Genomic DNA, 15467 nt, shown 5'->3' on the forward strand with positions numbered 1-15467 from the left:
CCGCACTAAATCTAACGCCCAGAGGAAATGGGAAACTGAACTAGGTCCGGATCTAACGGTTACACAATGGAGCAAAATATTCCTCCCATCATACACAATGACCAAATGCTTAAATCATACCGAAATGCATGTCAAATTGCTCCATAGACTTTACTTAATGCCAGACAGATTGCACACATTCTGGCCCTTATGCTCTAAATTCTGCTGGCGCCTATGCGGGGAGGTGGGAAACATATTTCATATGTTCTGGATGTGCCCAGTACTGACCAAATACTGGTCAGATATTTTTGATCTACTCAATGTTGTTTTCGGTCTTCAGCTCACTCCATCCCCCTCTTTGGCTCTACTGAATGTCATCCCTGTTTCCGTCCCTAGCCACAAACGTTATGTTTTGGGCCATATTTTAATAGCTGCACGCGCAGCCGTGGCACAACTTTGGAAACAGGCAAGTCCCCCTCTGATCCTGAAAGTGATTCATAAAACCCTTTATCATTTCATTAGAGGGCATTAGTGGTACAGTTCCTGTTGCCAGCAGCCAACAGTGAAGCTTTCCCTAAGTTTTTTGCTGTGCAAACCATTTTACAAGACTCCTAAACCATGTAACAAGCTATACGGTCATATATTTAATGTGGCTAAATGATTGATAGCCACTAGCTGGAAACTGTACAGAGCGTCCTGTTACAGCTCTAATCCATAGGGTTCCATTGAGTATACTACTGCTCTGCTTTTCCATAATATTTCTAAATTCCATGAAGTGTACACCCCTGATTATTCTCATAATTGTAGCTTACCGGATCTGGAATAAGCCTCCGTTAGGAATTGGTATTGATATGAAGGGTGCCGGAAGACACCACCAGTGGGAATTCTGACAGTTGTTTCTCCGACATCGGAATCCCGACTGTTAGGAGCCTGATAGTGGGAACCCAGGCAGGGGCTTTTTTCCCTTGTGGGGATCCATGACCAGTTTGTTCCCCGTTTTTAGTCATTATGTTTTAATCAGATGCTTATGCTTGATATACTTTATGTCAATTAAAAGAAAAAAGAGGAAGTGTGACAACATCCATTATGTCTCTTTACGATTCAGCCATCTGCAGATCAGTGCTCACTGGTGGAACCCATCTTACTAACCAGCATCGGGCGTCGTCTTGTCCTCTCTTGTCACTCAACCATGCAGCAGCAGCAGTGCACGTGCCTCAGAACTCTGTTGCAAGACTAGGATCCCGCTGTGAAACACACAAGTGCTGCTGTTCCCTTTCAGACCATGGTGCTAGGAGGGGTATGGGTCATAGGGTCAACCACTGAAGGTAGACATGGGCTGAGGTCAACACCTAAAAAGGTCAACATGGGCTTAGGTTGACAGGGACATCAGGTCGACATGAGCAAGGTCGACATAGGTTTTTCAGGTTTTCTTTGTCCTTGATATCAGCAACGTATCGGTGCACCACAACCGCACTATTTTATTCTCCCTCCACGCTCTAGGGGATGGTAGGGCATGAAATACAGACTGTCGGCAAAGGTCAGCTAAAAAAAAAAAACAGTGAAAAACATGTCAACCTTTTGACGGTCAACCTTGCCCATGTCGATTTAATGACCATGTCTACCTAAGCCCATGTCCACCTTTTCAGATGTCGACTTAAGCCCACATCGACCTTATGCATGTCGACCAAAGGACTGTACACCGCTTGGAGGCAGGCATCTCCATTGCCTCTGGAAGCTCACATGTATTACACACCAATTGCCAGGTGGGCTTCCAGCAACAGAGAAGAGGATGTTGAGAAGGGAGATGGCACTGGACTTTGCCAGAGAGGTATGTTATGTTAACTACCTGCAGAATATTTATTAGTAGGACATCACTGTGATACTACATAATATACCATCAGATATTAAGAATCATTGCTAAATGGAACCCTGTGTGTGGAGAGAAGGCTTGACTAAATGAATACCCCCCTCTATCTCATTGATGGTTCACCTGACGGCAGCCTCTTCTTCAAAACATCCATTCCCTTTGTCCCTCATTTTATCGGTCTTTTGGGGACAGGAAACAGATTCGATCAGAAATAAGGCTGTGCTTTCTGTTTTATACTCGTTTCTAATAATTGGGGCATCACGGATGGTGTAATGGTTGGCATTACTGCCTCACAGCGCTGAGGTCATGGGTTCAATACCTACCATGGCCCTAACCATGCCGAGTTTGTATATTCTCCCCGTGTTTGCGTGGGTTTACTCCGGTTACCTCCCACAATCCAAAAATATACTGTTAGGTCAATTGGCTTCCAACAAAAATGAACCCTAGAATGTCTGTGTGTGCGTGTACATGTGGTAGGTAATATAGATTGTAAGCTCCACTGGGGCAGAGACTGATGTGAATGTTCAACTATACTCTGTAAAGCGCTGCGTAATATGTATGCGCTATATAAGAAACTGTTAATAAATAAAATAAATAAATAATAAGGGGATTGGCTAACTTAGAACTTATACAGAGGTCAGCAATGCCAATTTGATCATTCATTATGCAGAATGAGAGTGTAGGCATTTGTTAGAAGCATTTGTTCAAGAAAACAGGAGCCTTGGAACTGAAAATATATTCTACAACTATAATGTTAAGCCATTGAAAGGCAAGAGGAAAGAAACATGGGGCCAAATGTAATAGGGTGAGAGTTTCAGAAAGTGATACCCCTTTCAGACAGAAAAATCCCCAAAACCCAGGTATTTTCTTGATACAAAAACCCGGGTAGAACTAGGCAGCAAGGTGCTGACCCCCTTTCACACAGGAGCAAAAACCCGGGTATTTCCCGTGTCGACCCCTTTCACACAGAAGCCAGATTTTTCCTGCAAAACCCTGTGTGTCATAAGAAAAGGACAGTTTTAAAGGCACACAGAGATGAGGTCATCAAAAGTGGGTGGTGACTGCTCACTGCATTGCATTAACCGTGGCATGACACAAGGATATGTTGTAAACAAGTTTTATTGTTTTTATATACTGGAAGGTACGTTACCTCACATGGCTGTCAGTATATTTGCAATGTTTGAGTACACTGTGGCATCTCTGATTGTCCCAGCCATCTGTTTGCCGATATCCTCCTCCCCTCTCACTGCCAGCAGCTCTCACCTCTTACTTCTACCAGTGGGCCATGCTATCCTTTCTTAAGCTCCCTAATGACCTTAGAGGCCAGCCTCATTGCCATGCCCTCCCAGCCAATCAGAGAGGCCCATTCTCACAACTAATCAGCCAGCACCCCACCAGGAGAGCCAATCAGTGCCTAACAATGTGTAATAATCCCAAAAACCCGGGTCGTTTCCTTTCAGACAGCCGGCGACCCGGGTTTTTGGAATACAGACCCGGGAAAAACCCAGGTAAATTCCTGGGTTGAAGCCCTGGCATTTTAGACCCGGGTTGACCCTTTCAGACAGAAAAAAAACCCGGGTCTACCCTCCTGTACCAGGGAAATTCCCAGGTCTTTTTTTCTGTCTGAAAGGAGTATGAGAGATTTTGGGAGAGTTTCCCATTTGTTTTAAAGCAGCAATCAATTGCATGGCAAAATCAACCTGGCTTTGCGGTGTAAATAATTGCCGCTTTAAAGAAATGGGAAAACTGTCCCAAAATCTCCCACTTTCTGAAACTCTCACCCTATTACATTTGGCCCACAGTGCTTTAAACTTGTCCTTACGGGAAGATTTCTGAAATCTTAAGTCTTTTCAATGTAAGTTTAACTTGAAAAATATTTTAAGTTTATCCCAGCCAAAAAACATCCCTTCAGAACTATACATATGTATTTGCTTTTACATACTTTATTTTTTTTCAATACTCAAAAAAATATAAAAAGTAACGGTACTTGTGAATTATCCGGGCTGCTGATTTTTTTTAATCGCGCCCGAAAAATCGTGGGCATCACGTCGGTCGCGGCCATTATAAGGGGCCGCGACGCGACCGACACGATGCCCACGATTTCCCATAGACAGTAATGTTAAAAGACGCGATGGACCCGATTTCCCATAGACAGTAATGTTAAGAGACGCGATGGACCCGATTTCCCATAGACAACAATGTTAAAATAAAATGACAATGTGAAATGGGCCAATATGGGCATTTCACATTGGATATGTTTTCGAAAAAAAAGTTTCATGGCCCCGTTAACGCCACCCCGCTATTGACGCCAATCCGAAGCGTGGCGAGCGGCGGCGGTACGCGTCCTCCGACCTTTTCATAGAGTTGAGAATAGAAAGTGTGGCGAGCGCAGTGAGCCCGAAGTGTGGCGAGCGCAGCGAGCCCCGCGAGGGGACGCGGACACCTGTGAAGCCCGCGAGGGGACGCGGATACCTGTGAAGGTATCCGCGTGCGCTCGCCACGCTTCGGGCTCGGTGGCTCGCTGCGCTCGCCACACTTTCTGTTCTCAACTCCACGTGGATAGTAGGGGTATGAAAAGGTCGGAGGACGCGAACCGCCGCAGTCTGTGACGGGGGGGTCTGCGCAGCCCCTGTGCAGGGTACCGCGTCTGCCGCCGCCATCTTGCCGCACGATGAGCCGGGGTACCCCACTGTGGGGACCCCGGTTTTTACTCACCACAGACGTCTTCGGACTGTGTCAGGAGTGTGCGGCATGCTGGGGGTGAGTATCACTGCAGCGCAATGCCCGTGAGTACAAACACCCTCTCAGGACAGTGGTCCTGCAGCAGGGACAGCTCGGTACCTAAAGAGGCCTGCAGCTGAACCCTCCTCAACTGACTCCCTCGAAGCAGGGATACTGTGAAGTCCAACACAGTAACCCCAAAATAATAAAAGAAATAAAACTGAAGACAAACTCTCTGGAGCTCCAGCAGTGTGCATCCTCTCCTGAGGGCACATTTTTCTAAACTGGTTCCTGGGTGGGGAATCAGAGGGGAGGAGCCAGTACACCCAGATTCAAAGTTATAGATGTGCCTGTCTCCTGCGGATACCCTCTAATACCCAATGTCTTAAGAACATTCCCAGTATCCCATAAAGGACGTTAGTGAAATAAGAAATTAATAATAAGATCGGCAGATAAAGGAGGCGGTATTGTCCTCCAGGAGTTAGCAGATTACCGAAGAGAGGCGGAACGCCAACTACATGATACCAGTGTGTATATTCCACTTTCCGGAGACCCTACCACACAATGTATAGTACAACTAAAAGAAGTGCTCCGAGAAGCAATTGATGTGGACCTTATCTCTGAGGAATGGATGCCATCACTAGTGCCAGCATTTCTGGTAGTACCTTTGTATGACACCATTCCCAAAATACATAAGGACAGTTCCAATCCGCCAGGCAGGCCCATAATTGCGGCCACAGGATCCTTATTCCAACCTGTCGCCACCCTGTTGGACTCTCTCTTACAACCGCTCATTTCTGCTGAACCAAGTTACCTCAAAGACACTGGACAATTCTTACAAAGATTAACTGAAATGGATACCGTACCTCAAGAATGCTGGCTTATTGGTATCGATGTAGTCAGTTTATACACCTCCATCCCCCATGAGTTTGGGCTGGAGGTTGTTAAGAAGTTCCTGCTGACAAAAAATCTTTTTACGGGGGGTCAAATCGATATCATCATTAAAATGTTCAGATTAATTTTGTTTAATAATTTTTTTATTTATGATGATAAGTTCTTCTTACAGTCTCGTTCAGCAGATAAATTGACGATCTGTTCATGATCTGGAGGGGCAAAAAAATGCATTTGAACAGCTCCTAAAGGAGTATCATGACCAAGGCGGTCCTATAGTATTTACTTACTCTATGGACCAATCAGAAATTAACTTTTTGGACGTCAAGGTAAACATCCAAAACGGTATTTTAAATACCACGGTCTTCACAAAACAGACCGACCGTAATTTATTGTTGCAGGCCACTAGCTGCCACCCTCCATCCTTAATTCGTGGGTTGCCATTTTCCCAAATGATACGTATCCGACGCATAAACAGTAATATGTCTATGGCTACGTCACAGATTGATGATTTGATTGACAGATTATCAAAACGGGGTTATTCACCCAGACTGTTACAAGAAGCAAAAATCAAAGCCTTAACATAAGACCGCAACAAACTCTGACATCCTCCAATAAAGATAAACAATCCACTCACATTATCCCTTGGGTCAACAAATATAACACCCAATCCACCAAAGTTCAAACCATTGTAAAAAAACATTGGCCAATAATCACCTCTGACCCCAATTTGGGGTTATCGACTACTAGAGTTATGCCATGTAACTCTAGAGGCCGTAATCTCAGATCATGGCTTGTAAAAACAGATGTCGCCAAACTAAAAAGCCAAAAAGAATTTAAATCATTCCTTCCCCCCCAAACGTCTAGGTTGCAGTAAGTGCGGGTGTGTGGCCTGTCAATTCATGTTGACAGGTGATACCTTCCAACACCCACACTCTGGCCACACTTATAAAATTAGACACCAGGGGTGAAATGTAATAGGATGAGAGATTCAGAGAGATTCCGTAGCCCGTCACTTCGCTCTGCTCAAACACCCCCTTAATAGTCTAAGATACCGTATCATCGATACAATACCATATTCTATCAGAGGAGGGAACCGTGCCCTTAAACTAATACAGTGTGAGAGCCGCTGGATCGCAAGACTTGATACCATTCATCCGAAAGGTCTGAATGAACAGATCTCGTATGGTTGCTTCCTATAAAAATAGCATACTTAATGGCTTAGTTTCTACTACTGTATGGATCAGGGATAGCGTGCTTCTATTGCTCCACCTGGTCTGCTTGTATTTGTAGGTCTATTTTGATATATGTTTGTATTGTATGTTCATATGTTTTTGTACTTGCAGCGTCCAGTTGCTTAGCAACGGTATCACCGCTCCAGACGGAGAAGCCAGGCCGACGTCATCGGTAGTGGCGGCTGCGACGCCGACAGGCAATGCGCTCTGGAGGCGGGCTCCTTCGCCAGGTGAGGTAGCAAGCAATGGTATTTAGGTAAGTCACTGTTACTTCACATGTTAGCTTGAAAACAGTTTTTGATTAAACTGAAACGTTGTTGAGACCCTGTCTATATTGCATATTTCCGAGTACCGCACATCAAGGAGTTTTTGTGTTTGTTCACCAAGTGAAGGCACTGGGAGTGCCGGACCCTCAATTGTTTATATATATATATATATATATATATATATATATATATATATATATATATAGATATATATAGATATATGTACAAAAATATTGTTTAATGCACAAAATATTAAAATATTGTAGAAAATTATCTTCAGGATGTGTGTAAAGAGCATATATGGAACAAATTAATTTAGTGTTTGTACCACAAGCTTTGTTTAATGCATAAAAATATATTATAATTGACCTCCAGCCTTAAATTCATTTTGTGTTTAGGCTTGGGTCTCATTATGGTATGCAAATATTCCAAAATATGGAAAAATACGATATCCAAAATACTTCTGGTCCCAAGCATTTTGGATATTGGAAACTACCTGTATTATTATTATTACAACAAACACATATTGCCACCTAGTGGTTGCTTACGAAAATTAAATTATATACTTACATTTTTCCACAAATAAGAGGACAATGAAACAAAATACATTTTTATTGTATTTTTTTAAATAATTTATTGTCAGTAAGAAAGACTGGCTAATGGTAGTTTTCAGTAAAAACCTTTACAAGACCATTGCATCACAAATATACAGACACCATAAAAACCGTGTCATGTTACTTTTGGTTCTAAACAGGTATGCAGTGGGTCCCCATTACACTTTCCAAGAAGGGAAAAAAATTCTGAAATACAGGCTCTGAAAGACACTTTTCACTTTTGCTCCATAGCGTCAGGCTCAGAGTCAATTATATGCAGTTGTTACTGTAGATACATCAGGAAATTGTTCAATTTCAGAAGTCAAAACCTCAGTGGAATAAAGAGATACAGTAAAGCCCTGGTTATTGAAACAATCTGCTAGCTAGTATAAAGGGCAAACCTTGAAATAGCTTGTGTTCAAAAGGGAAATGAATCCACAAAATATCTACAAAATCTAGTTAATGCTACTAAAATCAAAACTGTACATTACATTTACAAGTGGAAAAAAAAAAGTTCAAATTATAATTAAAACTTTATAAATACACGCCATGCTACCATGATGTAGTGGTATGTAGTGGTAGTGGTAAAAAAAAATCCATATGGTCCAAAAAAAAAATGGAGTGGAAATAGCCTACCCAATTGGTCTATTTGTCTTCTGTATTGTAGATCTGGGAATGAAATACATTGCACACATGACATGACGTATTGCAGATATCCCAGAAAGAGGTCACCAAATGATTCAATCTAAAGCAACAAAAATTAATGCTACAGAAAATGAAAAAAAAAAATGATATATACTGAACATAAAAACATTATACTATGAAATGATGATGTTAACAAATGTCCAGGCACTTTTAATGGTGTTAAACTTCTGTGTGGTGTTGGGAATCCAGGGAGAGAATTGTCACATCTTCAAAGTGGCCATCGTCTCCACTCTCATAGTCACTTAATATGGCCTCAGATTCCATTTCGCAGCATGCCGACACGTCAGTGCATGAAGCTGCAGAAGTGTACTCCGACATGGACATGTTGTCCACCATGGGGACATGAAAGTCTATACCATATCCTAGCACGTAGGGAGCAGAACGAGGCTCTCTGTAACCATTACCATCTCCACTGGTGGTGCTTTGAGGTTCTGACTTACTTGTTAGATATTGGTGTTGAGGAAGGTACGTATTCAGGTTGTATCTCTGCCTACTCTTTGTTGATGAACCTAAGCTGCCTACAGAAGCTATTTCTCTGGGTGGTTGCATTGAATCGAACTGTTCATACTCAGGCGGCAGTGGTGGAAGCTCATCTGGCAAAGGAAAGTCTTCAGGTGGAGGCGGGAAGTCACTTTCTATATCATAGCCTCCAGGATAGTAATCGGTGTCTATTACATTTGGGTCAGTGTAGTGTGAACCAGGTTCTTCAACAACTTCATATTTTGGGTTTTCCTGAATATCCGGCAGTTGGACACTAGGCATCCAGTCTGAAGTATCCCAGTGATAACCTATGTGAAAAGGGGAAAATAAAAAGTACAACAATTAAGTAATATGCAAATTAATAGAATTCTGTGTTAAGGTCTAGGTGCAAACATTATGTGTTAAAATAGGCAAACATTTAGTGGTAGCTTCCAGAGATAATCATGCAAAGCTTTATGTCACAAAATTAGCTAGAACGACCATAATGTGCTCTAGTGTTGTTTGTGTTAAAAATTATTCTTTTTTGAATATACATATTAAGCAAGAACATACATTTTATTACAAATAAACCTGAGATTGAACCGAGAACCCAACAGCATTCAGTTTCAGTTACTATTTTCAATGCTGGTAAGCCATTAGACAAAGTGAGCGCAAGTGGGTTTGTAGGGGTGCGTGTGGACGGATATGGATGTCATGCTGTGTAAAACCGGTTGTGTGCTACAAAGTAGATGATGATGATGATATTGGACTGAGGTAGTGAAAGGCTTTAATCTACTACTGACCCAGCGGTGCCTCCTATTTGCCTTTCACACATAACCCAGGTTTTCGGCATTTGTGAAAGCAAAATTCCTGGGATAAAGGGCCCGATTAAGACCGGAAACCTGCGGACTAGTGACCAGTTAAATATGCTGCCCCGCACAAGAGAATACCTGCCCACAAATTTGCAGCCCTGCACATGAGGGAAAAACCATTCACATTCATTCACCACTGAATGGTTTTCCCCTCTGTTTGCAGCAGCGAGTAAGCCAGGACTTACTCGATGCTGCGATGGCCATGGGGAGAAGGAGGCCGGGGTACTTATTTAGTATCTGGGCGCCCGATTTTAAAATCGGGTCAGAAAAGTCGCATCCGATATCGCATGCGATCTGATGCGATTTTCCATAGGATTCAATGTTAACATAGTCCTGTTCATTTCCCCACTATCCAAGTGGGCATAGAGTTGATTTTTATAAAGCGTGGCGAGCGCAGCGTGCCACCAAGCCCAAAGCGTGGCGAGCGCAGCAAGCCCAGCGAGGGGCCGCGGATTACGTAAAATGTTTTCCGCTGCGCTCGCCACGCTTCGGGCTCGGTGGCTCGCTGCGCTCGCCACGCTTTATAAAATCAACTCTATGCCCACTTGGGGAAATGAACCGGACCTTGTTAACATTGAATCCTATGCAAAATCGCATTGAATCTCATCGCATGCGATTCGATGCGATTTTGCCGAAAATCACGTCAAATTGCATCTGATTGTATGCCTTAAGTTAAGGCATACAATCAGAAAATCGGCAGCCCAGATACTACATAAGTACCAAGGCCGGTGATGTTGTCAGCGGCGCTCTCTCACCAAGGCTGGGGAACGACTACATTTTCTGGGAACTGACAGAAATTGCAGGGTTACAACCCCTAATCACCCTGCGAGCAGCCAGCATCAAAAAGTCCCAAGTCCCGACCCTTCTCTTTACAAGGGTCGGGCGGAGATAATTTGCTGGTTTTGTATACTGGCCAATTTCCTGGGATATATATGTGTGTGAATGGGGTGCCAGTGACTTATGCCATGCCATGAAAAGCTAGTGGAAATACATATTCCTACTTCTGCCCCACCAGTGGAACAGCTGTGTTGCCATGACCACCTTGATACATTTTAAAATTAGGATTGGCGTATCTGTAATGTGTCTAAAATAGTGAAAGCATTCATGAAAGTTTTTTCTTAAGATCAGCTGAAGTTGGGAAGAATATATCCATTCTGTCTTGTATAAGGAAAATGCTTTTAGGATGCAGCTAGACTTTGTACAATATGAATCTGCGTTTCTTTCATACCTTTCCCATTAAAAACCCAAACTGTATAAGTAGGTTATTTGTTACTTTCTAACTTCAGTATCTACGTAATCTGTGACAACATTGGAGATGGTGGGGTAAACGTGCTAAGGTGGGAGTTCTATTGAAGATGGGAGGTTGCCTATAGCAACCAATCAGAATCTAATTAATTGGCACCTTCTAGAAGACAATAAATAGAATCTGATTGGTTGTCCGTAGCAACATTTAATTGTCTGATTTTGCATGTACACTATTTTTACAGTATAATCTATATATTATGGCTAATCTGCCCTTATCCTTTATATTTGTCAGCACTTTTTAAATTTCAAACTTACTTTTTAGCTCACAGTTTTTGATATTACCACCTGATTATATTTAAATGCCTTATATGCTGTGTGTTTTGGCGTAATCGTACATTTTACATTTGATCACTTTAGCGCATCATGGTTTTTCCAAGATAAAAGACCAGCAACGTTTGTACCATACTTGCCTACACTCCTGCAAGTTGCGGGAGACTCACTCGCACTTACAGAAGAGTGGCGGCATCTCCCAAGTATAGCATGCAGGATAAGGAGATTAATTTGGGAATCTTGGCTTTGAATTGAGGGGCGTGGCCTAGTTGATGCGAAATCATGGCAGTTAGCCACACCCCTACCCTTAAATTGGGAAAGTGTGGCTATTGATGTACAGCACAACAACGCCCCCGACAGTGGCAAGCTACAGCTCCTCTTTGAGATTCTCCCAGAGAGGAGAACTTCTATATACGCAAATATGATTTGCATCTAATTCTAGCGGATTATCAATGATTTACTAAAACATCACTCGCTTAAAGCTTTGGCAGTGGCATATAATGTAACTAAAACAAATGACAGTCCTCTAGGATTGACTGACTATTGTCCCTATAAATCATATTTATTCTTTTGTTTCAGTAGTTTGCAAACTCCAATTCCATGACATATTCAGTGTATCATGCCCCCAAGCACACTTCCATCTCCATTAATAACACGAACATTACATTCAGACAACAGCAGGATTCCTTTAAGACCAAAATCACATACATAGCAACACATTGTGCAGTAACACAGCACCACAAACACAAATATTGCAAGTGAAGGTTAAACATATGCAAAAACAAAATAGAAAATAAAAAGTGATTAGTAGGAAATACACAACAACATGCAGAAGTCACCTCTCGAATTCCTGACTTCAGGAACTGCAAAAGACTCTTTGAAAGCAAAATTAAAAAGAATGGGAAATACATTATATTAGAATCTGGTGGAATAAAACATTTATTTATTTCAATTGCAATTCATCATCCAAACATTACATTTGTGGCACAAACATAAATATATGGTAAGGTTCTCACAAGATGCTGCGGCGTACATATGTAATACATTTAGCCTAATAGCCTATTTAGGGTTACATGTAATAGCTTCCCAGTTCTGCAGGACTTTTTAAAGCAGCAATCATTTACGAGGCAAAACTAACATGGTTTTGCCTTGTAAATGATTGCTGCTTTTAAAAAAAAATGGGCAGATTCGTTCAAAAGTTCCGTGCCTCAGAATCCAGGCGGCTATTACATTTAGTAGTTTAGTCTCCAATAGAGCCTTGCTTCATAATGAAAGCATAAGAGGCAAGGAATACCTGGTAATACCGTTTAATGTTATGGCACATAGGCTTACAATGAAGCGAAATACTCTAAAAACATAGAGAAAGTGCTAGCGAAAGGCAAAGTGGCTAAATTGCCTTTGAAAAACAATTATTGGCGGTGACTTGACAATGGAGAATGCCATGTTTGGGATGGTTATGGTTAGAAATGTGCAGGTTCTGATTTACTCTGATTTCAAAGCAGGATCTTATTGGCTATCCCAAATCACATTTGTTGACAGTTGATATCCAATAAGATCCTGCTTTGAAATCAGAGTAAATCAGAACCTGCACATCTCATCGATGTCTAGATCGACCATGTTATGGTCGACCACCCTTAGATGAACCCAGAAAAACGTGAAAAACTGAAGCCGACCATGCTGGCGTCTAACTTCTGTTATGGTCCATCTAGATGTGGTCGACTATTTTTAGTCGACCTAGACAGGTTCGACTAAGCGTGGGTGACCATAACATGGTCAAGCTAGACATCGTAGATCTGTTGACCATATACTTCTTGGGATAATTGGAGAAAGAATAATAAAAAAAAAAAAAAAGAGTTCCTTTTACTTTCTGGGACCAGAGCTAACGTTGGCTGCAATGTGTGAGGACCAGTTTATTTATAAACAGAATACAGTACACTAGGGTATATGTATAAACTATAGGAAACATGTCTAGATTAAATCTGATCTTTCCACCAACAAGAGATGTGTGGGTACAGATTTACTCGGTTCATTCCACCACATTAGCAAAAGCTTGGATTTATCCAAACTGTTCTTATTGGCTACCCAAAACATGCGACAGTTAATAGCCAATAAGATCTTACTGTCATAGATTGTAAGCTTGCAAGCAGGGCCTCTATACCTCTATATCGTTCTATTACCACTCAGTTTGTTTAATCACTGTTGTTTCCAATTGTAAAGCGAAACGGAATATGCTGCACTATATAAGAAACTGTAAATAAGTAATAATAAACCTGCACATCTCACACCAAACTCCCTTTAATATGGATATGAGGAGGCTAACTGGAATCTCTGAATATCACCATGCAAGGAATGGCGAAAAGTTTAAATACAGCCTAATGAACTACACAGAGCTGTATCTTGTCATCTAAGTCGAGATGGGGACACTGATAAAGGGTGTTTAAAGTTCTTTTTAGTCATCTTCTGAAAGTACAGTGGCACTTGTGGATTTTCTTATCCGCTGTAATTTTTTTTTCTATCCTTGATGATCTCAAGTGATAATATGACATTTCCCTGTGCGCTAAATGATCTCTGATGAGAACGGACCTAACTTTATTTAAAGGAGGCTTTTCATTCTGGCTAGTCTGTCAATAACCCTGGAGTATACTGTACAGCAGTGTTTCCTATCTCCAGGCCTCAAGGAGCAATGAAGCTGGCTACACACTGGCTGATATATCATGGGCATATTGTTCACAGACACATTGGATCGGCCCTGTAGAACAGTGGATATATAGGTGTATCGTACACTTGGGTAGAGGCTGCCAGTGACTAACATCACAACTGGGGAGGAACATGTAACTGCATGCCCAGTTGAAGCACCGGACACACTATACATCAGACTGGGAATATGTATACACTACACCAGCCTTTTTTCCCGAGTTGGCCCCGGGAACAACCCAGGTATAGTGCTATTGTGAATGGGTCCTGGGCCAAAAATGAACTACCAGGGTTGCTCCCGGGAACTTCCCGGGGCATGGTACGGTGTGAATGGGTAACCTGGGTTAAGAAACCTGGTTCTTTAGGCAGTGCTGTCAGCTCCGAGCCCTGCCTCCTCCCCACACGACGCACAATCGCTCCGCCCCCATGTGAGGTCACCGATCTGGCAATAAGCAGCAAATGTCGGGTCTCTCCTGGAATGGACCCGTGTCCTAATCCCGGGAGCGGTCCCGGCATTTGCGGTATGAAGAGGGTATTACCAATCACCAGACAGGTGATCCATTGTTCTGTTGTGTACCCAGCATCAATAGTGCAGGCGTCAGAACCACTTATAGATATTTTAAAATGTGGCAGCCAGTATTGGCTACAAACCAGGAGATGTAGAAAGCAGGAACTGCCAGGGGACCCTAAGGACTGGATTTGGGAAACACTGATGTATGGGATTGAATTTGTATGAGCCTCTATTAAGATTTGTAGGAGTTGGATAGCTCTCAAACTATCCCCAGCGCATAACTCTAATAACTCATTCTTCTAGATCAACAAAGACTACAAATACACACCCAAGCACATACAAAACAAAGGGACATCAGTGCAGTACACAGCGCCTCCAGCTATGACTGCCTCTCTCACTGCATCAGATATCTGTTAGTGTGTGGGCCAAATAGTGTACAAGCTTGTGCTGCAGTGTTTAATTGGCATGTGTTCACCAACAGCTCCGGCTCTGTAATAAGTTATACTGTGGACACATTACAGACTCAGAGCCATTTATCGGAGCATCTGTTACTTGGTCCTAGGAGTACTGTGCTCTGTTCTTGTTGATTTAGTGTTAGAACCATAAATCTCTTTGGAAATAAAAGTGTTTTGCAGCAATGCGCCGGCATAAATGATGCACGTGCCCCCTAATATAAACCATCTCCATTTGTTGATGTAAGCCACTTGCTATAACAAGCAGTTGCAATGAAAGGGCAGACATGTAGAAACACACAAATATACACAGCAGAAGCCTAATGAACTCACGCTAGGCAAGGACTGTAATACAACACGGGATGCAGCTGTAACGCTTAGAATACTGGTTGTTATCACATGAACAAACAGGTATCATTTCCAACACATGCACAGATATCATTACGAAATTAATAAGGCAGCCAGAATGTAAAACAGCAATTATATCACATAAACATATATACCTTCATTTTCCACCGAGTCAACAACAGCATTGACAAGGTGTATTACTGTCACAATGGAAGCTTGTAAAAGGTAAGAAAAAACACATTAAATCAAGCCTGGACTGTAACGTCTATACATACAGGTAGTAGTATATCTAGTGCATG

General features: G+C 42.2%; 1 protein-coding gene across 7 annotated transcripts in view; it reads right to left on the reverse strand.

Moving 5' to 3' along the window:
- Positions 1–7553: 7553 nt before the first annotated feature.
- FAT1 (FAT atypical cadherin 1) overlaps positions 7554–15467 on the reverse strand; it is a 206393-nt gene continuing 198479 nt past the window's right edge. For 3 of the 7 annotated variants that reach the window (XM_083169337.1, XM_083169366.1, XM_083169346.1), the window contains 2 exons: positions 12003–12038; positions 7554–9045 (listed from right to left, as the gene is read on the reverse strand). In XM_083169337.1, coding sequence (XP_083025463.1) covers positions 8417–9045; positions 12003–12038 — 665 coding nt within the window. In that variant the 3' untranslated portion in view covers positions 7554–8416. Of the gene's footprint in view, positions 9046–12002; positions 12039–15323; positions 15384–15467 lie in introns of all 7 variants that reach the window. The other 4 variants (XM_083169355.1, XM_083169376.1, XM_083169388.1 and 1 more) reach the window with 3 other exon arrangements.

This window comes from Crinia signifera, chromosome 1 (genome assembly GCF_055691185.1).
Source record: "Crinia signifera chromosome 1, ASM5569118v1, whole genome shotgun sequence".
Lineage (NCBI taxonomy): Eukaryota > Metazoa > Chordata > Amphibia > Anura > Myobatrachidae > Crinia > Crinia signifera.